Source organism: Hemitrygon akajei, chromosome 13 (genome assembly GCF_048418815.1).
Source record: "Hemitrygon akajei chromosome 13, sHemAka1.3, whole genome shotgun sequence".
Lineage (NCBI taxonomy): Eukaryota > Metazoa > Chordata > Chondrichthyes > Myliobatiformes > Dasyatidae > Hemitrygon > Hemitrygon akajei.
In genome coordinates, this window is record NC_133136.1 from 46,032,708 (window position 1) to 46,055,861 (window position 23,154).

At 40.3% G+C, this 23,154-nt stretch overlaps 1 protein-coding gene across 1 annotated transcript in view; it reads right to left on the reverse strand.

The window, feature by feature from the left end:
- Positions 1-23,154, reverse strand: part of adamts6 (ADAM metallopeptidase with thrombospondin type 1 motif, 6) — a 256,947-nt gene that overhangs the window by 226,089 nt on the left and 7,704 nt on the right. The window contains exon 4 of the mRNA XM_073064545.1: positions 22,207-22,378. Within this exon, the coding sequence (XP_072920646.1) occupies positions 22,207-22,378 (172 nt within the window). The remainder of the gene's footprint in view (positions 1-22,206; positions 22,379-23,154) is intronic.

A 23,154-nucleotide genomic window follows, 5' to 3' on the forward strand; every position in this document is an offset into this window, starting at 1 on the left:
TATCGAAATTAGATTTGAAAGTCTCTGAGGTACTAATCTCAACTACACAACTAGGTAGTTTGTTCCATGTGTCTGCAACTCGCTGTGTAAAGAAATGCGCCCTAATGTTAGTCTGAAATCTCTTTAAGCAGGAGGTTTTGATGGAGCAGAATTTGGTGGAGTCAGTCAGGAGACTTTCTTAAATCAACATGTAGAGAGTCCAACAAAAGGAGGGGCCATAATGGATGTGATGTTGGCTGTCTCCTCCCGCACGTGTGTGCATCTGTCTGGAAGAAGATGACACCAGCGAACAACGCAACCAAAGGTGACATCCTCTGGACGGTTCATGAAAATACTTCTACTTCTTTTGCATCTTCTTTTTCTTTCCACTACTGTTGGAGCTTGAGATCAACATTTTGGTGGGCTGTTTTCAGGTCAATTGAGCAATCTGGCATTTTGCTCTCTCTGACGGAGTTTGACAGGGTTTCAAGTGAAGTGTGCAGTGGCCTTGAGGCCAAGAAGCCAGAAGGTGAGGTATTGATGACCAATTAAAGCGTCAACGTGAGCAGGTGCTCAATGCCATCTACCAGCCTCTCACTCGCTGCTTCGGAAGAAGGTGCCTGCATGTGACAGTCTCTCACCCATTCACTCACTGCACCCAGAGGAAGGTCCCTGCATTCAAAGGGCCTCTCTTTTTCCCTCAATGCAGTCGGAGGATGGTGCCAGAGTCCTGGGTCTTAGGCAAGGTTTAATCGATGAGGTTTGTGGACTGGACTTCGTAGTTCACATTAAGATATGTTTCCGCTTTCTGGCTGTTCCTTTTATTTTGTTGCTATTTTGTGCAATTTTGATCAGAGCAGTCTGCAGATAACAAACGGCACTATGCCAGATTGGACTGAACCAAATAAGCCTGGAATCTTTGTATTTTGTGTTTTATATTCTGTGTTTTTCACTCTTTGCTTTGACATTTGCACAATTTGTTTGCGTGGGGGGTGATGTTTTTGTTTGAATGGTTTCCATGGTTTTTCTTTGTTTTGGAGCAGTCTGTGAGGAAGATTAATCTCAGCATTGCACGATGCATACATACTTTGATTACTTTGAATCTTGAATCTTCGGGTAATGAGCCTGGCTTGGTGACCAACCTTACAATGAGAGAATAGTTAGGGAAGCTTTGATCATCACACAAATTTTAAGATAGCTATAGATAAGCATAAGTATCACCTTGTGGGAGACTATTAAGCTGGAGCAGGGCAAATTATGAGAGTATTAGGCAGCAGCCAGGATCAGTTAATTGGGAACAGTTGTTAATGGGCCACAACCACATTTATCATGTTGAGGATGTTTAAAGACCAATTGCTAAGTACAGGACGGTTATGTTCCACTAAAAAGGAAAGACAAGGATGGCAAGGTAAAGAAAGCTTGAATGTTGAGAGAGGTAATGAATTTACTCAAGAAAGGAAACATATTTAAAGTTTAGGAGGCGAGTGTCAAACAGAGCCCTTCAAGATTATAAAAAAAGCCAGAAAATAATTTGGGGGTATAAAGGAAAGCCAGGAGGGGCCAAGGACAGTTCATGGCAAGGAGGATTAAAGAGAATCCCAAGGTATTCTGAACATCAAAAGCAAAAATCTAACTAGGGAACAGGTATGACCACTCAAGGATAAAAGAGGGAATATGTGCTTGGAGGTAGAGGACATTGGTGAGGTCCTAAATGAGTACTGTGTATCAATATTTACCAAGGTGAAGGGCGTGGAGGATTGGGAAATCAGTGTGGACAGCATTAATTTGCTAGGACATTTTGAGATAAAGGAAATAGTATGAGGTTTCTTAAAACACATAAGATTGATAAGTACCCAGGACCTGATGAGATATACCCTAGGTTAATTAGAGACATGAGATGAGATTTTTGGGGTCTTGACTAACATGTTATCTGGCCACAGGTAAGGTCCTCAGATATTGCCAAGTAGCCAATGTAGTTCCATTATTCAAGAAATGAGAAAATCCTGCAAACTATAAACCACTGAGTTTCAGGGCAGTGGTAGGGAAGTTATTGGAAAGCGTTGTTGAGGATAGGATTTATGAGCAGTTGAAAAACTTGGTCTAATCGGAGACAGTCAGTATGGTTTTGTGTGGGTCAAGTCGAGTCTTATTAACTTGACTGAGTTTGTCAAGGAGGTGAAGGTGATTGATGAGGATAGAAGCTTGACAAGGTCCCTCTTGGAAGGCTCATCCATTAGATTAAGATGCATAGATCCATGTTAAATTGGCTGCTTGGATTCAGAATTGGCTTGTCCATAGAAAAGGGCAGCATTTGATAGTACAGATCCCTAACTAGAGTATGTCCTATGACCACATACAAAAATAACCTGGGTGAAAATGAAGATCAGTGGATTAGTAAGTTTGCAGATGATACCAAAGAATAATGTTGATAGGACAGAAGATTAATAAATGATGCAGTGGAATACAGATTAGTTGTGGATATGCCTTTAGTTAAGGAATCAAGTTCAAGAATCAGTAAGTTACATTGCAGCTTTATAAAACTAGTTAGGTTACCTCTGGAGTATTGCGTTCAGTTTTTGTCACCTCAATATAGAAGGATGTTGAGGCTTAGCAGAGGGTGCAGAAGAGGTTTACCAGAATGCTGCCTTTTTTTAGACAGCATAAAAAGTTGGACATACTTGAGTTGTTTTCTGTAGAGCGGCAGAGGCTGATGGGAGATCTGGTATAGGTCTATTAGATTGAGAGGCATAGATAGAGTCGACAGACAGCATCTTGAATAAACTCTTCCTGGCTTCCAGTCAGGTACAGGTATCGATGTTCCAGCCGGATACAGGTACAAGTAATTGATGTTTCAATGACAAACTCCGCCATCTGCACCTGTGATGATGCCTGGGCATATTTAGTCTGGTGGTAATTTATATATATCACTGGACTAGATATGCCCAGGCATTATCCCTGATAAAGATGGCAGAGTTTCTCATTAAAATGTAGGTTATAATCGATACCTGTACCCAGCTGGAAGCCCAAGAAGAGTTTATTTGTCATATACGCCGGGAAAGTACTAGACCCTTTTTCAGACAGTATCTTTTTCCCAAAGTTGAAATGTCTGATTATCAGAAGGCATGCACTTAAGGTGAGTGGAGGTAAGTTCAAATAAGATGTATGGATCAAGAAGTTCTATTTTTAGTGTGGTGGTGCTGGATTGCACTATCTGGAGTAGTGATGGATGCAAATACAGCAGGGGCATACAAGACAGGCATGTGAGTGTGCAGGAAATGGAAGGATAAGGACATTGTACAGGAAGAAAAGATTAGTTTAGACGGGCATTTAATTACCGTACTAATTAAGTTTGGCACAATATTGTAGGCCAAACAGCTAGTTCCTTTGCTGTACTGTCCTATGTTCTCTTTCTTCAAAAAATAAACTACCATTTAAGGTCAAGCCTACATGTGACTCCCTACACTAATGTGTTTGATTAGTAAATACCATCTCGGTTCATTCTATTGTCTGCATGCAACTCATATTTAAACCAGCTGTACTACAATAGGAAAAATGCCATCTATATTGATGGCAGAATTTCAGATGGTGATGAGATGGCATACAGGAGGGCGATGATGTATCAGCTGGTCGAGTGGTGTTGCAGCAACAACCTTGCACTCAACGTCAGTAAGACTGAAAAACTGGATGTGGACTTCAGAAAGGGTAAGACGAGGAAACATGCACCAGTCCTCATTGAGGGATCAGGAGTGGAAAGAGTGAACAATTTCAAGTTCCTGGGTGTCAATATTTCTGAGGATCTAACCTGGGCCCAACACATCAATGAAGCTACAAAGAAGACTCGACAGCAACTATATTTCATGGAGTTTGAAGAGTCTTGCATATTTCTAAAGATATACTGTGAAGAGCATTCTAACTGGCCTGCAGCACCGTCTGGTATATAGGAGCTACTGCACAGGATTGAAATAAGGTGCAGAGAGTTGTAAATTTGGTCAATTCCATCGGCACAAACCTCCGTAGATTCCAGGACATCTTCAAGGAGTGATGTCTCAAAGAGGCGGCATCCATCATTAAGGACCCCCTTTACCCGGACGTGCCCTGTTCCCATTGCTACCATCAGGGAGGAGGTTCAGGAGCCTGAAGGCACATACTCAATGACTCAAGAATAGCTTCTTACCCTCTGCCATCTGATTTCTGAATGGACATTCAACCCATGAACACTACCTCACTATATTTTTATTTTTGCACTTCTAACTTAACTCGTTAATACATACTTACTGTAATTCACAGTTTTTATTATTATGTATTGCATTGTAATGCTGCTGCAAAGACAACAAATTTCATGATGTACGCCAGTGATATTACACCTGATTCTGAGATCCTGCTCTGGGAACTGTTCATGACGAGTATGCAGGTTAAAGGTATAATAAATGTAAATTAAAACAGAAGGCCCCTGAATCAGTGCGGGGTGCTCTGCAACACAGTTCTAATAAGATCCCAAATTGTGATTGTGTGCTATCAGAAAAAGAGAAAATCTACAGATGCTGGAAATCCAAGTAACATATCCAAAATGCTGGAAGAGCTCAGCAGACCAGGCAGCACCTATAGAAAAGAGTACAGTCGACATTTCAGGCCAAGACCCTTCAGCAGGACTGGAGGAAAAAGATGAGAAGTCAGAGTAAGAAGGCGGGGGAAGGGGAGGAAGAAATACAAAGTAGTAGGTGATAGGTGAAACCGGGAAAGGGGGAGGGGTGAAGTAAAGAGCTGGGAAGTCGATTGGTGATACGTGGCTGTGGTGGTGGGTCTGGGTGAGCGCATGGTTGAAGAGTCGGAGACCAGCAGAGATCAGAGGGGGAGCAGTGAGAGAGTTTTTCACTGAACTCCTAAAGGGAAGGTTTAAACTTCTTCAGGGTAATCATCCCTGGAAAATACTTTGCAGCGTAGTAGTCCAATCACAAACAAGAGAAAATCTGCAGATGTTGGAAATCCAAGCAACCCATACAAAATGCTGGAGGAGCTCAGTAGGTCAGCATCTATGAAAAGAGTAAACAGCCGATGTTTCAGACCAAGACCCTTCATCAGGACTGCATCACACCCCTACCATAATCACATATCACCAACCCACTTCCCAGCTTTTTACTTCATTCCTTCCCCCTCTCCCAGTTTCACCGATCATCTACCATATCGTATTTCACCCTCCCCCTCCCAACATTGCTCTGACTTCTCATCTTTATTCTCCAATCCTGATGAAGGCACCTTGGCCTGAAAAGTCAACAGTTTACTCTTTTCCATAGATGCTGTCTGACCTGCAGAGTTCCTCCAGCATTTTGTGTGTTGTGTGCTGTAATATGTTTTACAATGAGTCCTCAGCACAGAAGCCCAAAGGGAGAAACCTTGGTGAATCAGAGCTTAAATTACTTGCCTAGTAAACCAGAAGCTTAGAATAACAATGTAGTAACCCAAGATGAAATCCCACAATGGTGTGTGATTCAATGAATAATCTGTAGTTTATAGAAAAAACACAACTGGTTGTTTTGTCAGGGAAAAAAATTAATGGTTGCTCACTAATACCCTACAGGGAATGCAATTTTAACTAGATATGACTCTTACATAAATGGAGAGAAATTAATGAGGAAGAAAAATAAATAAAAGTAACAGGTAGAAAGACATTCTGAAGTACAGCTTTAATTGGATTTGTAGGACACATCATCATTGGCTACAGGAAGCTTTCACAAAGAGTACTTCATCTTTACTACCTACTGTCTGCATAACATGACCGTACCCCCTCCTCTCCACCATGTACTGACTCTTTACACAATTGTATACTAGAATATTAAGGCAACATTCACACTTCTCTCAGAACAATGTCACCATATACAATGACTTCAGTACAAGTAACAGGAATTCTACTATAAATTTCATTTTAAGTCACACCGTTTCTGTTTATTTAATTGCAGCCTATGTTTATAAATTACTTCCAAAGAGCTTCCTGTTGGTGATGGTGTCTGGAATCCAAAATAAGCCTTCTGTTTCTTCATATCCTTCTTCATTGGCACTATGAGTGGCTACAATGTTAAAATCAAGGGAACGTGCAGGAAATTGCACTTACTTGATATTGAACGGGAACTTTAAATACACAAATATACTGAATGATCTCCATGGCAATTGGGAGGACGTAGCACCCATTTGGCCACCCGCCATGGGAGCCCCAGATTGAAATATGAGTCCTTCAGGACACAGATGACTGTCACCTCCCGGCAGCTGTCCTTTGATAGACTCACTGGGTTGTGGGAGTGAAATTTAACACAAAACAGGCAATAGTGAACCAGCAGCCTGGTTTTGTCCCCAACTAATGTTTTTTTTCATTGCATAATGAGGAAGAACACATAGCTGCAAACAGAATGCTGAATCAGTACCATCTGTTTTATGCTACCCCTGATGTTATGGTAGGAAGATTTAAGCCTCTCCAGTCTAGCACCTAAGGCCCCTTAGGCAACAGCCTCCGCATCAAAGGCAGAAGCACATGCAGAGTGGCAGATCATTGTTCAAGCATTCTTGAAATGTTTGACAGACTCTTATCTTTTTTTCACCTGATATTATTATTTAACTTGTTCCTGCACTGTGTACCAATACACTGGACAATTCAAATTTTCACTTTGTTACCAAGTTGTTAGCCTTGGGTCTGGCATTGTTTCATGGCTCTACCTGGCCCCCCCTCTAGCAGCAATTCCTCAGCTGCAGAGACTCCCTCCTGCTGAGCTCAGAGAGCTTAGATAAATAAACTTCCTACAGCATGCAGATATTATGGCTGTCTTTTAAACTGCTCCAGATCTTTAAATTCTACAGCAATGAAATGTTGTCTTGTTCCTTCAACAGTGCTTCAATATTTTATATATGGAACTGTTCAATAAAAAAAACTTAGAATGTGATTGTTCCTCATAATATAATGTGTTAAATTGGCAGGGCTTCTTTTGGTAATTTATAGTGTAAGGAGTTCAAGAGAAGATGCAAACTATTCAGGGTTTGTTATTAGTACCTTGCTTCAATCAATATTGATTTAATGTGAATGTGAGAGGCCTTTAAATTTCGATCAGAAACCTGAACCTAATGACTAAAACTGAAACACGGGTTCTATCCATCTTGCTAAATTAACATAATAAAACTGATCTAACTTCATTATTTCCCAAATTTTTTTAACAATAACTATTTTTAAATTTATGCCATTTAAGAGGACTGGTTAAAAAGTTAAAACACTTGCAATATTTATAATTGTTTTCCATATAAACAGTCAATGTGAATATATCTATTTAAATCAGTTTAATATTCATATTTTCTTTAAAACAGTAGTATATTCAGAGCACTGAGCCATTCAGTTAGATCAATCGTGATTTAAATCAGTTCATTCAGCTCAACAGCACATCTTTAGTGCAAAAATATATCCATCTTACATTCACAAATATTAATCATGTCAGTACCCACTGGCTTTATTGTGGGCAGTACTTAACTTTCCCTTGCATCTCCCAGCTTTTAACCTGGGCACACTGGCTCTAAATTTAAGACCAATTTCCCTTTTTTTGGACAATAGTGAAAAATAATTCTCGCTATCCATCTTGTTATTTTCAAAATTCTAAACTGATCAAATCATTTTCAATGGACTCTAGAATCTGGACTCTGGGATAAACTTGGTGAGATTTTTGAAATCCAATGGGAAAATCAAACAAAAGCTGCATGGAATTTCTAAAGACTGGACATGTTTCTCAAATTCATCACATTATAATGAGTTAACAAAGGGGACACGCTATGCATAACGTACTAGAATTTTCAGAAGGCACAATTTTTTTGTATAAAAGATTATCTCCCAGTTCAGGATTAGAGAATTTGCAATGGTATGGATGGAAAGTTGGTAAATAGCCAGGAAACAAAGTGTTAGTAAATGTTGCTTACATTGGAGCAAGGTGTTAAGTGGTATGATGATGGGTCTGGACAGCCTTAAATTTAAATAAAAAGATCATATCAAAGTTTGCTGTTCACATAAAGAATAATAAAGATAGTTGCTTGACATGTTAGCAGACTAAGTTTATAAATGGCAAATCCAATTCGATGCTAAAAGTGTGAGGTGATCACTTTGGCTGATTTTTTTTTAAACTACAGAAACAAACACATTGAGGGAAAACCGTGGAAGGCAGGGAGATCTGCTCCCAATTAATAGATCCAATTCAATAGTCACATCAGCACTTCGCACACTGCCTCCAAAAATTATTCTATTGAAATTTCAGATTTATAATACCATATGCTGACATGACAATATTTACTGACACCAACCAGGTATAATGATCTCATCAATGCCTGAATTTGGGCAACAAACATCACTGATTCCAAATGCAAGTGCTGCCTTTCAGTGAGATCCAGGCTTCCACTTGCACACTGCCTATTGCAAGAGTTTGAAAAAACTGAGTGCACATGATACTGGCACTACACCCATTACTGGACTCTACATGCACATTCTGGGAATCCCCACACTGCTGGGGAATCTGCCTTTCTGGTCTATGCCAGATTGGACCGAGGTGCAGAATAGGAGATATAACTGATTTCAGTGGGGAACCCAAGCCTGTGAATTAGAATACAAAGGGAAAGGTTAGCTTTTTGAATATTTACTTTACTTTAGGTTAATGCTTTAAATTATTTTAAATGCTTCTTGTTTATATTACAGCTCAGCACTTAACACCATCATCCCCTCAAAACTAATCAGTGAACTCCATGTCCTGGGCTTCAATATCCACTTGGTGCAATTGGATCCTGGATTTCCTCACTGGTAGACCCCAGTCAGAAAGATTGGCAAAAACATCGCTTCCACAACCTCCATCAGCACAGGAATGTGTACTTAGCCCCCTGCTCCACTTGCGTTACGCCTATGACTGTGTGGCTAAATACAGCTCCAACACCATACACGTTTACTGATGACACCACTGTTGTGGGCTATATCAAAGGTGGTGATGAATCTGCATACAGGAGGGAAATTGAAAACTTGGCTGAGTGATGTAATAACAACAACCTCTCACTCAATCTCCATAAGATCAAGGAACTGATTGTGGACTTCAGGAGAGGGAAACCAGAGGTCCATGAGCCAATGATCATCAGAGGATCAGAGGGGGAGAGGTCAGTAACTTTAAATTCCTGTGTGTCACCATTCCAGAGGGCCTGTCCTGGATGCAACATATAAATATAATTGCAAAGAAAGCACAACAGTGCCTCTACTTCATCAGGAGCTTGTGGAAGTTCAGCATGTCATCAAAAACCTTGGCAAACTTGCCTGGTATGGAAACACCAACGCCTTTGAGCAGAAATTCCTACAAAAGGAAGTGGACTCAGCCCAATACATCAGGAGGGTAAAACACTCCCAACCATTGAGCACATCTACATGAAACATTGTGGTTGAAAAGCAGCATCTGTCATCTGAGAACCTCATCACCCCATGCTCTTTTTTTGCTGCTGTCATGAGGTAGAAGGTACAAGAGCCTCAGGACTCGCACCACCAGGTTCACGTACAGTTACGACCCCTCAACCATCAAGCTCTTGAACAAAAGAGGATAACCTCACTAATTTAAGGACTCTTTTACATTGTTATTTTATGCGGGCTATTTATTGCTATTTATTTACATCTGCATTTGCACCATTTGTTTTCTCTTGCTCACGTTTACAGTTGCTGTTCTATAGATTTGCTCAGTATGTCTGCAGAAAAAGAATCTCAGGATTGTATGTGGTGACATGCATGTACTCTGATAATAAATTTTACTTTAAATTTAATGTCTGCAAACATTTTCAATTATCTTTTTCAAAAATTTATTTTTAATAGTTAACTTTAAATATCGCTCAATGATAGGATGTATATTAAAGCTGTTAACAAACTTGATAGCTTTGCCTTTTAGTTTTGTCCTCAATCAGAGACCATCAAAGGAATTCTTGGAACAACACAAGTGTAGGAGGAACTCAGTGGGTCAGGCAACATCTACGGAGGGAAATGGACAGATGATTTTTCAGGTCAAGACTTTCATCTGGATATTCCAGCACATGCATAGTGTATCCACGGGAATTCCTGGGCAGAGTATGAGGACCAGCAAGAAAAACTCTCTACATTGAGCCAGGTGAGTACAATCACACAGTGACTACAGACAGCACTGTACAGAAAGATCTAACTCATTAGCCCCATGAAAGTGCAAGTACAGACATACAAAATAAAAAAGGAAAATACATAATTTAACATAAAAAGAATAGGACACTAAAAGGCAACACCAAAGGTACTGATTAGAAAATTCACAGCATTTTCCATTTCCTTCTCCACAAATCTATCAGTACTTCCCTCCCTTTCCACCATCACTTCCATTACACCCTCACCCCATCACCATCACTTCCACCACACTTATCCCCACAATGCCAGAATATGAGCTTACCAGCCAAAAGTGTAACTGAAAAATCTGTGGAACATATGTTAGCAACGTAAAGTGATGTAGAGACTTTACCTGGAACTCGGCAGGCACTAAGTAGCTTGAAACACTTTCTAGGAAACATACACACCTTCCACACAGATCCAGATTACCTCTTTAATTAAAATGGAACCACAAATTAACATACTTCATCCAATTCTTTACAAAGGATAATGAAGCAGTCCCAGGTGAGACACAGCAAGCAGAACCCTTCATAACTCTAGCCTAAAACAAAATGACACATCTGAATTTCCAAAGAGCTTCCTATTTTAAACATATGCATACAAAAAAAAGAATCCAAGTGAGATAATTATTACAGTGACATCAAAGGGTACTCATATTGTGCTTCAAAATCATTTAACTCATGAGCTGAATATCAGAAATAACATTGCATACCATGGAAATGCTATTATATTAGCTGGTTATCTAATATCAATCATCCCTCAAAAACTGATTGGAAAGCTGATCTTACTGGGACTGAACACCTCCCTCTGCAACTGGATCCTAGACTTCTTGACTGGGAGACCTCAGTCAGTCCGGATCGGGAGCAGCATCTCCAACACCATCACACTGAACATGGGGGCTCCCCAGGGTTGCGTGCTCAGTCCACTGCTGTTCACTCTGCTGACCCACGACTGTGCTGCAACACACAGCTCGAACCATATCATCAAGTTCGCCGATGACATGATTATGGTGGGTCTCATCAGCAAGAATGACGAGTTGGCATACAGAGAGGAAGTGCAGCGGCTAACAGACTGGTGCAGAGCCAACTACCTGTCTCTAAATGTGAACAAAACGAAAGAGATGGTTGCTGACTTCAGGAGGGCACGGAGCGACCACTCCCCGCTGAACATCGACGGCTCCTCAGTAGAGATCGTTAAGAGCACCAAATTTCTTGGGAGTTCACCTGGCAGAGAATCTCACCTGGTCCCTCAACACCAGCTCCATAGCAAAGAAAGCCCAGCAGCATCTCTACTTTCTGTGAAGGCTGTGGAAAGTCCATCTCCCACCCCACATCCTCATCTCATTCTACAGGGGTTGTATTGAGAGCATCCTGAGCAGCTGCATCACTGCCTGGTTCAGAAATTGCACCATCTCAGATCACAAGACCCTGTAGCTGATAGTGAGGTCAGCTGAGATCATCATCGGGGTCTCTCTTCCCGCCATTACAGACATTTACACCACACGCTGCATCCGCAAAGCAAGCAGCATTATGAAGGACCCCACACACCCCTCATACAAACTCCCTGCCGTCTGGGAAAAGGCTCCGAAGCATTCGGGCTCTCACGGCCAGACTATGTAACAGTTTCTTTCCCCAAGCCATCAGACTTGACTTGACTTGGCTATCTTGTTACTTAGCTTGGTTTATCTGTTCAAAAGAACTTTAGCGACTTCTTCCCCACTGTCATCAAGTTCTCGAACCAATCTGAAAAACCTTAGTTCTACCTCAGACTATATTTCCCTGAACTTGCACTAATGTCATTCAGTCAATTTTGGTTTAACTTGTTGGGTAATTCATGTATCATTAATGTTAATTGAAGTTTATATTATTTATTTTTGTCAGGTTTGTAATGTATTGTGCTGCTGCTCCAAAAAGCAAATTTTCTTGGCACTTATGCCCTGGGTATTACGATTAGGACAATAAATTTGAACAAGTACATCCTCTGGAGTGGGAAGAATCCAAATACAGAAGTTTTCTCAGGTGGATGGAATGTGTCTGATGAACTGGGTTTTTCTTGTTCTGTGCTCTTGCACGCAGAAACAGCTATGAGATGATAACTTAACATGAATTTACAGAAACTAAACATGGGAGAGCTCTAAGCAAAAAAAAACAATTGTAGAAGAACTCAGCAGTTCAGCTGCATCTATGGAAGGCAATGGACACTGACATTTCAGTTGACCCTTTATCGACACTGAAAGATAGGGTAACAGAAGGTGTGGATCAAGAGCTGGTAAGTGACGGGCAGATCCAGGTGAGGAGGGAAGTGGAAAAGCAAGAGCTTGAGATGTGATATGTGAAGGCAAATAAGGGGTTCCAGATGATGGAATCTGATAGGAAAGCAGAGGGGAGCAAGAACCAAATAAGGGAAGTGGAGTGGCAAGAAGGAACCAGTAGAGGTAGGGGACCCAGTAGAAGGAGTGTGTAGGTGATAGGTAGATGGAGTGGGTGCAGGAGGGGATCAAGATGGGGAGTGTATTGAAGAAAATGGGTAGATCAGAAGTAGACAGAAACGGGACAGGGAGGAGCAGGTTACCTGAAACTGATGAATTCAATGTTCATGCTACTAAGTCTGAGTCCAAGTGGTATTCTTCAGTTTGCATTCAGCCTCAAACTGACAGTGGAGGAGGCTGAGGATAGATAGGTCAGTGGTGCAACTGGGAACGAAATTAAAATGGCTAGCAACAGGAGCTTCAGGCATCTCTGGTGGACAGAGTGCTTGGTAAGCAGATGCCTATCCGTGTTTGGTCACACTGACATAGATGAGCATATCAAAAGTACTGAATGTGATAAACAAGGTTGGAAAAGTGCATGTGAATGTCTGCCTCACCTGCTAGGGCTGGTAACGACCCTGAAGTGTAGTGAGGGTGGAAGTGTCAGGATAGGTGTTACGCCTACCACAATTGCAGCAGAAATAGCTCATGAGAGGGAAGGCTGGGTGGGCAGGGATGAGCAACCCAGAGAATCACATACAGGATGATCCCTGCAGACAAGAGTGGGAAGATGAGGGCATGGATAGTGGTGGGACTGTCAAAGAGTGATGTGCTCGATGTGTAGGGTGATGGGGTTGAATGTAGTGACCGAGGGAACTCTATCCCTGTTCTGTCTGGGCTCAGAGCAGAACTGTAATAAATGAAGATGATCCAGGGCTCCTCAGATGCCCTGGAGTGGAAGGCCTCATCTCAAGAACAGATACACCAGAGATGAATGGCATCCTTACTCAAGAAAAGGTGGCAGTCAGTGAGTTTGTAGAATATGTTAGTGGATAGTCTGTCTCTGAGGTGACAGAGAAAACAAGAAGTGGGAGAGCTGTTGGGAATATACCAAATGAATTTGAGGAAAGAGGGAGTTGGTGGTGAATTTGATGAAATTGATGTGTTCTACATGGGCGTATGAGGCAGCACAATTACAGCCATGCATACAGCAGACCGAGTTGGAGCACGCTGACAGAGCATGTTGGAACAAAGGCTGCTCCAAGTGGCCAGTAAAAAAGGAGGTGCAACTAGGGCCCATGTGAGTAGTCATGGCTATACCCTTGATTTGTAGAAAATGAAAGGAATCAAAAGGGAAGTTGTTCAGGATAATCATACCTTCTGCCATATGGAGGGTGTGTTAATAGAGGGGAACTGGTTATATATGTGTTCTTGAAAGAAACAGAGAGCCCTAAAGGCTTCCTGATGGAGGATGGATACACATGGTGAAGATGAGACAGTGGGGTGGGGGAATCAGAAAACTGAAAGTTGTTAAAAAAAAAATCAAGAGTACGTGAGGTGTCCTAGATGAAGGTAGGAATAGACTGGACAATGGGACTGGGAGCTGGGGTAAGAACAAGATAGAATCAAGGTATGAGAAAATTTCAATGAGGCTAGAACAGGTGAAAACACTGGTCATACCAGGACAGTCTTGTTTGTGAATCAGGGGAAGGACTTAGAAATGGGTAGTAAAGGTTTTCTACCCAATTATACTGAAAAATATGTATTATTTACAAAGGAAAAACATAATTTTAAATTAATACATAATGGTAAATACTCAACAATAATGGAAAATTATCTGCTATGTAACAGTTCTTTAACATATTACTTCCAAAGTTTAATCGCTACATTTCCTTCCAACAATAATAATTTGGGATATGTACTATTTAGAATCATAAAGCCATAGAAAAGTACAGCACAGAAACAGGCCCCTCAGCCCAGCTAGCCCAAGACAAACCATTTCAACTGCCAACTCACATCGGCTTGCACCTGGACCATAGCCCTCCATACCCCTATCATTCATGTACCTAACCAAACTTCTAACTGTTGAAATTGAGCTCACATGCACCACTTTTTCACACTTTCACAGCCCTGAGTGAAGTTTCCCCTCATGTCCCCCCTAAACTTTTCACCTTTCACCCTTAAAAAGCCTGCTTGCATTTACCTTATCTATACCCCTCATAATTTTGTATACCTCTATCAAATATCCTCTCAATCTCCTACCTTCCAAGGAATAAAGTCCTAACCTATTCATTCTTTCCTTATAACTCAGATCCTGCAACATCCTTATAATTTTCTCTGTACTCTTCTAACCTTGTTTACATCTTTCTTATAGGTAGATAACCAAAATTGCACACAATACTCCAAATTAGGCCTTAACAATGTTTTATACAACTTCAATATAAAATCCCAACTCTTGTACTCAGTACTTTGATTTATGAAGGCCAATGTGCCACAAGCTTTCTTTACGACCCTATCTACCTGTGACACCACTTTGAATTATGTACCTGTATTCTCAGATCCCTTTGTTCTACTGCATTCCTCAGTGCCCTACCGTTCACTTGGTCCTATCAAAGTGCAACACCTCGCACTTGTCTGCATTAAATTCCATCTGCCATTTTGCAGCCGTTTTTCCAGCTGATGAAGATCCCTTCGCAAGCCATGGTAGCTTCTTTGCTGTCCACTACATCCCCAATCTAGGTGTCATCCACAAATTAGCTGATCCAGTTAACCAAATTATCATCCGGATCGTTGATACAGATGACAAGCAACAACATACCCAGCAATGATCCCCGCCAGACTCCACCAGTCACAGGCTTCCAGTCAAAGAAAAGTCCATGTAGACAACATCCACTACCTTGCATCATCAACTTTCCTGGTAATTTCCTTGAAAAACTCTATAAGATTGGTTAGACATGACCTACCACTCATGAAGCCAGGTAGTCTATCCTTAATCAGTCCATGTCTAGCCAAATACTTATATTGGAATACCGTGTAATATCTTTCCCACTACTGATGTGAGGCTCACTGGCTTATAATTTCCAGGGTTATTTTTAGAGCCTTTCTTAAACAGCAGAACAACATTAGCTACTCTCTAATCCTCTGGTACCTCATCTGTCGCTAACAATGGTTTAAATATCATTGTATGGGACCCAGCAATTTCTGCACTTGTCTCCCACGGGGTCTGAGGGAACACTTTGTCAGAATGGAATAGGACATATAACAGGTACAGCGTGCATGAATGTGGCAAGTAAGTTATGTAGTTTATGGTCTCTGAAGCTCTACATTGTAAATAAAGTCCCATGTCAATGTTTGCTATTAATTGATTTAGAGTGATTGCTGTAATTAATTTATAAGTCCCTCGCTGATACACTATCTAATTGCCATAATAGTAATAATTAAAATAAGTCTTTTATCATCCAGAAATCTCAATCTTCCCCAATAACTGAAATCAGATAATAGAGTAGTGGAAAATTTGGCAAGAAATTTTACTGTGGCACACTCACTCAAAATGAGGTGGTGCAAGGAACTTAGCCAGCACAGGTTTCACTTCCCAGCATCATATTAGTAAAGTGCAAGAAGGCAGAAATCAGAAGCTCTTCCACTTTCTCTGGCTCCAATATCCATTTTGCCAATCAGCCAAGAAAGGAAAGTGAAGCAGGCAAGTCTGTAAGGCCTAATCAACTTGGAGAGAGTACCAACAGGCCTCAACTTACCCTAATGCCTTAGCAAAAAGTACTTTTTTCTGTTTTGTCTCTTATAAGAGTAATGCAGGGGGATTTTGCTACAACAATTTCTCTCACAGACCAGGGACAAACTGTCCTTATCCAAATATGGAACTACTATTGTTTTTGTGATAGTACTATTCTCCTTTCTTTACGGAAATGCACCACTTCGGGTGTTTCCAGTGTTCACCAAAGTTGTTTGCAAAAAGGATTAACTAGGTTTGATTTCACTGGGGGGCTGCAAGCTTGGGGAAAGTTTCCTGTTGGGAGTGGGGAATAGCTTTTGAAATACTGAGCAAGATACCCATAAGGAAGAATTTTTTTAAAGAGTTACAATGAACAAAGACCCTCAAATATGGCTGCCAAACCTTTAAAATGCAAACACAATAACACTAGTACACTCTGGTCAAGTGCCATGTTATAAAATATTCTGTGATGAAACATCTGGGAATAACATTGGACAAAAACTTTCAACTAGGCAAGAGCATAAAACAATGAATATCAAATTCTGCCTTCTTATAAACTGCACCCAATTTTCCTTTCCAAGAAAGTCATGTGTGACAGTTCATATACCATATGCTTTGTACCACTACTGTTGAAAATTCTACCAAATGTGTAACAGAATCCAGCTGTCGAGCCTGTTTCACCAATTTGAGCAATATCAGTGATATACAAATTGCTTTTGTTTGTTTAATATTTTGATCCCTCTATGAAAATACTAGTTTCAAAAGCAAAAATCAATCTCTGAGAGTTAACCACAACTTCCACATTTGTCAACCCAATACCTTCCCCTGCCCATCCTCCAACACCCAGCACCACACCCACCCCTTCTCCACGCTGTATGCAGGTGAAATTTTGAGTGTATGGATGTCTGTGCGTGCTGGGAGAAAACGTTAACCGACAGTATTTGGTCATTCCTATATTTTATCTAATACTGCAAATTCATCAAGGCACATTAAAATTATCCTTGTAAGCGGACTCCCTTCTGGCACTTATCCTTGTAAACGGAACAAGTGCTACACCTGCCCTTACACTTCCTCCCTCACCACCATTCAGGGCCCCAGACAGTCCTTCCAGCTGAGGCGACACTTCACCTGTGAATCAGCTGGTGTGGTATACTGCGTCCAGTGCTCCCGGTGTGGCCTTTTATATATTGGTGAGACATGACGCAGACTGGGAGACTGTTACGCTGAACACCTACGCTCTGTCTGCCAGAGGAAGCAGGATCGCCCAGTGGTCACACATTTTAATTCCACATCCCATTCCCATTCTGATATGTCAATCCATGGCCTCCTCTACTGTCGAGATGAAGCCACACTCAGGTTGGAGGAACAACACCTTATATTCCATTTGGGTAGCCTCCAACCTGATGACATGAACATTGATTTCTCCAACTTCCGTTAATGCCCCTCCTCCCCTTCTTACCCCATCCCTATCTATCCATCTATTTATTTATTTATATTTCTGATCTCTCTCTCTCGCTCCCTCCCTCTCCCTCTCTCACAATAGCTCCTTGCCTGTTCTCCATCTTCCTCTGGTGCTCCCCTCCCCCTTTCTTTCTTCCAAGGCCTTCCATCCTATGATACTCCCCCTTCTCCAGCCTTATATCCCTTTTGCCAATCAACTTCCCAGCTCTTAGCTTCATCCCTCCCCCTCCTGTCTTCTCCTATCACTTCGGGTCTCCCCCTCCCCCTCCCACTTTCAAATCTCTTACTATCTCTTCTTTCAGTTAGTCCTGACGAAGGGTCTCGGCCCGAAAAGTTGACTGTACTTCTATAGATGCTGCCTGGCCTGCTGCATTCCACCAGCATTTTGTGTGTGTTACATTAAAATTAATGTCATCTCTTACTCATGATAGTCCAGTCCATACCATGTACCTTATCAAGTTGCATTATTCTAACATGTCTCAATTTTCAATGAAGCAAAAATAACTTGGGAGCTGGATTGTGATGTATTTCTGAGTGTGAAAATGAAGGATAAAGCCTTCTCATATTGTTGAGTTTTACCTCAGGTGCCGTATATCTCTACTCAACAGTTTCAATAAATGCAAGGGTAATTGGAACTAAGAAACTTAAAGTAAATCATTCAACTCCTCAAGCTTTTTCCATCGTTCAATTGATCCAAGGCTGATATCTGTGCCTAACTCTATTGATCTCCCATGATTACATATCTCTTAATAGAATGGATTGGGTTAATTGAGCCACCAGCTAATCAGGACAACCACTTCTTTGGGACAACTCTTAAATTATAAAAACTAATCGAGAAAATACCAGGATTCATTTAATTAATTTGGGACATTAAGCCACTTAATTGGGGCAGGAGACTGTTGCTGAACAGCTTCGAACTAGCCACACGTGCACTTGAGAGGCTTTTAGACACTACATCATAAGTAGAGAGAACTGTTTTTAAATACGGTCAGAAGTGTGTGCTTCTGAACTTGAGCTAGTGACTGCACATGATGCCAGGAAATTTATTGTTAGATTACAACCCTACCTCCTGCAGGAAGAAATAAAGGCAGTCTATTATCTGCACTCGGTGTCTGCACTGATCGTGTTCATTTGCTGTCAATCAAAAGAACACAGTGGCATACACTGGATGGATTCCTCCATCGATAATCATTAGGAATTAGTACCATAGTAGCATTAATAGTGTCTAATTTGGTCTGTATTTCAGTTAAATACATAATGTGTAACTCAAACAGTAGTTTGGCTTTTTGCATCATTTCCACGCAACTTCGGAGCAGTCGCTTAACTCGGCCAAAATGTACCGGTACCAACGTATCCCAATTAACCAGACTCTTACAGAACCTGTTTCTATCAACGTAATTCTAAAACATTAAATTAATTATATCTCAAAATGTTCTCAGGGGAGAGTTCCAGATTCCAAATGCACTTTGTGCGATTAGGTAGTCACTGGCACAACACTTAAACAGTCTGGTTATATTTCTTGTTCTTTCAAATTTTTTACCAGTTCAATTGGATCATCCTACTATTTTGCACAATGAAGCATTACAAACATAGCCTATACAGTCTGTTTTTTTCATGTAACACTTTTAGTCCCAATGAATTTGTCTTGCAACTGCCCTGCACCACCGCCAATACTTTGAGGATCACTGCACATTTTATAAGCTCAAGCTAAGGTTTCCACAGTCTTTTCAAAATAGCTTTTGAAATTCTTGGTTTTATCCTTTTTCTATTAAGCACCAAGCACATAATTCATCTGTTAGGTAAGCAACTCGCCCTAATCCTATACCGCGATGCCAATTATAAGACATATCATACGATGTACAGGGGTGAGTGAGCAGACATTCTCTTCACTCAGTCTAAAAGAACAACTTAAAACAGGATACAAACTGATTCTGAATTTATAGCCTCAACATATTAAAAAAACATATTTCACTAATTCTGAAAGTATTCTCAGCCATTCTTATTTAGTGGCAGTACCTTTCTTTGCTTCGGCATCAACTGGCTACATGTTGAAACCCCAGCAAATGGTTACAAACTTCAGCATTGTAATCAAGAGTTATCCTGGTGCCCTAGCTAGCATTTATTCCAAGCAACACTGTTTCTTTAAATATGTTGTTGCTGGTTTTGGGAGTATACTGAACATGAATTGGCTGAAAGGTCTGCCTGTATTTCAGAAGAGCCAGTTTGTAAATCTGGCGGGAGCAAAGGCTGTTGGGAATAGCGAGGGTGGAGCGCGGCAGGAGGGGTGTTGGACAGGTGGGAGAGAAAGAGTGCCGGAGCAGGGGGTAGCGTGGGTCCAGACACACCCAGCCCTGAGACACCAAGCAAGGTCATCTGATTCCAAACGATTGGTTTACTGATCCCCTGTCCCTTCCCCTTTTCCCAACCATGATTACCCTCTTTCTGCCCCCCTCCCCACTCTCAGCCCACAATAGAAAGCAATATCAGAATCAAGTTTATCATCACTCACATATGCCATGAAATTTGTTTTCTTTTGTGGAAGCAGTACAATGCAATACATAAAAACTTACTACAGCATTGTGCAAAAGTCTTAGGCACCCTAGCTATGTACCTAAAACTTTTTGCACAGTACTGTACACTTGATGAAACAGTGCTGGAAATCCACACCACATCAATCATTATCTGAAAGTTGTGTCAACCTTGATCTTATTTTGTCATAGAATTCTCTCTGAAGTACTAATCTGTCTCTATCTTTAAATACTGAATGAGTAGTTTCATTTTCATGTGGGCGTGTGCACACAGTGCATGTAAGCGCCATTTATTATTATCTTCTTCTAAAAGGTATTATTATGAAGGAACTTTATAAACCTCTTCATAATAATAAAACTTCTATCATGTCAATAAAAAATCTGTCACCAATCAGATTACACCTGGCTGCCATACTCCTGCTGTACCTGCTGGTTGCAATGAACTCTGAATCTGTAGATTAACTGAACTTGCAATCAGTCCCTTAATTTGCAGACCTGTTTGACCATGAGTGCTAGATTGCACCCTAGTATCTGAGGGTCATAGAGTTGTACAACACAGAAACGGTCCTTGCGACCCACCATACAGACGTTAAGCTCTTTGCTCTTCTCCACTAATCACATTTGCCCATATTAGGATCCTCTCCAAAGATTAAATAAAACCTATGGAGAAGCCATGATCTTCCACAAATCATTCAGGATATTTAGGTATCTCCTTGTAGAATAAATATTTCAATTATTCAATGATAAACAATTAACAATTTGCTAAAAATGTTAAAACCAAGTTCCAGCTGTACTGCAGAGACTGCAAAATAAAGATCCTTGATAAAAAAATCTTTGATTAAAAACATTTTCCCTACCTCAGAATATAGCCAAGCAATTTACAGTCAATAATACATTTAAAATTCAGCTACCACTGCAATATCCAAAGCAATCAACTTTTATATACAGTGGTTTTTGGTTAACTGATCCATCAGTTAATCTGGGCAGCAACTTATTTGGGACAACTCTTAAAGAACAAAATCAAATCAAGAAAATAGCCAAGCTTCCCTTCATTTGTTTGGGACACTATTCCATTTATTGGGATGAGAGACTGTTGCAGAACAGTTTCTACCACCAGTCGTGTGCATTTGCGTGGCAATCAGACAGTACACTGTGCTAAATAGTGTCAGTTCTGTGGTAGTGTTATGTTATCCTTTTGGGCTGATGGACACTGATTCAAAAAGCAGTGATTTTAGATAATTTTGTTTTTTATATTGACTTTAAAAGATTTCGCCAAAATGCCATGAACAGATTTGACACTAACCGAAAAACTACCCCAGGTGATTTTGTTCATTTACAGCCGATCAAAAAAAAACTGGATTAATCCCTCCAATTATGAATATTAGAAACTAATACACCGTAGTATTGGTAGTGCTCTAATTTGGTCTGTATTTCATTTAAATGCATAATTTGTTACTCAGTTAAACTTAATTTGTGTCTTTTTATACCTTTTTAAAATATTTCCATGAAACTTTGGCTAATTGGGACAGCCAGTTAATCTGGGCCAAAATCAACTGGCTATAAACTACTAAGGAGAGGTTGGACAAACTGGGATTATTTTCTCCATAGTGTCAGAAGCTCAGGAGCAACTTGATAGAAGTATATAAAACTAAGAGGCATAGATAGGATAGATAGTCAGAGCCTTAATCCCAGGGTGGAAATATCAAGTACTTAATATCAAAAGTGAGGACTTGAGTTCACAAACTTCCATCGCATGGATGAGAGTAGTACTATCCAGTCTACCTGACAACATGTGATTAAATCTTTAATTTATTTTAAGGGTCTTCCAGCACCACGTGGCCAGGAATATCATACAAGCCATTTGATCAACAAAATTCACTGTAGCAGTATCAAATACATTAAAATACACTACATTATAATCCAAAATATCAAAACAGTGAAAATATTGTCACAGTGAATGAAAGCTATTTGCACAGCATTAGAAATTAACAATAACTCTCACGTGTTCCTTATTTATGCAACATCCTAAACCTATCCGCTGGTTACTCATTTCACAATTGCTTACACTTTATATTGTCAACAATATCAAGTAAATTACCTAGAACTCCGCAGTTTGACATGTTGGTCTGGTGTCTTTGTCGAATGGAGGAACGCTTGTAAACAACATGAGGGTGGCCTTCGCCATATTTATGGTCACTGTTATTGTCCTTAGATATATTCTGTAATGGCTCAATGAAATACTGATCCTCTTCTGTTACAATAACACCATGCTTGGGAAAACAAAACAAATTATCATAATAACATAAAGAGCATATCATCATTTTTAAATAGGCCATAAACATCTTCCCGAAAATTTCAGAATACAGACTTCTGAAATGTGGATAATGTATTTTCCAAATTTTAAACCTGCATTTTAAGAAAAGTCATCACTAAAGCTTGAATAGAATAATGAGATTGTTAACAATCTGCTTGCAGCAAATATTTAGGAAGATTATCCAAAAAATTAAAAATTGTAAAATGATAACCTGAACAATTCAAAGCTCCGTTTTTTTTTCAGCACATTGCTTTCAAATGGGTATTTTTTCTATTTATCTTGCTACTTAAAGTGCTTGAACATTTTGCTGAACGGTTACACAGCAAAGCTTTGATTGTTATCTATTCTCTATTCCTCCGAAAATAGACTCAATTCTGATTTCAATTATTTTTGAACTTTGAACTAAGCATCCACAGTAGTGATTTAGATACACACCAAATTCAAAACCAATGACATATTAAGCAAAAGCAACTATCTACGGAGCAAACCGGGTTTATATTCATTATAAGCTGGTAGAGGCCTATTATTCCCTTGCAGTGGCCATATGTTATGGTAAGATACAAATCACCGGCAAACATGAAAAAAGGATCTGATCAATCTTCCAAATCATGCTCTTCTTACAATATCGACAAGAAATATGTTGTTTAATTAAACTACCGAATCTGCATTGAACCTTTTTTCAGAAGTTTGGACTTTGAAACGCTACGCAGGAGTTTCGGAATTTCTACTTGC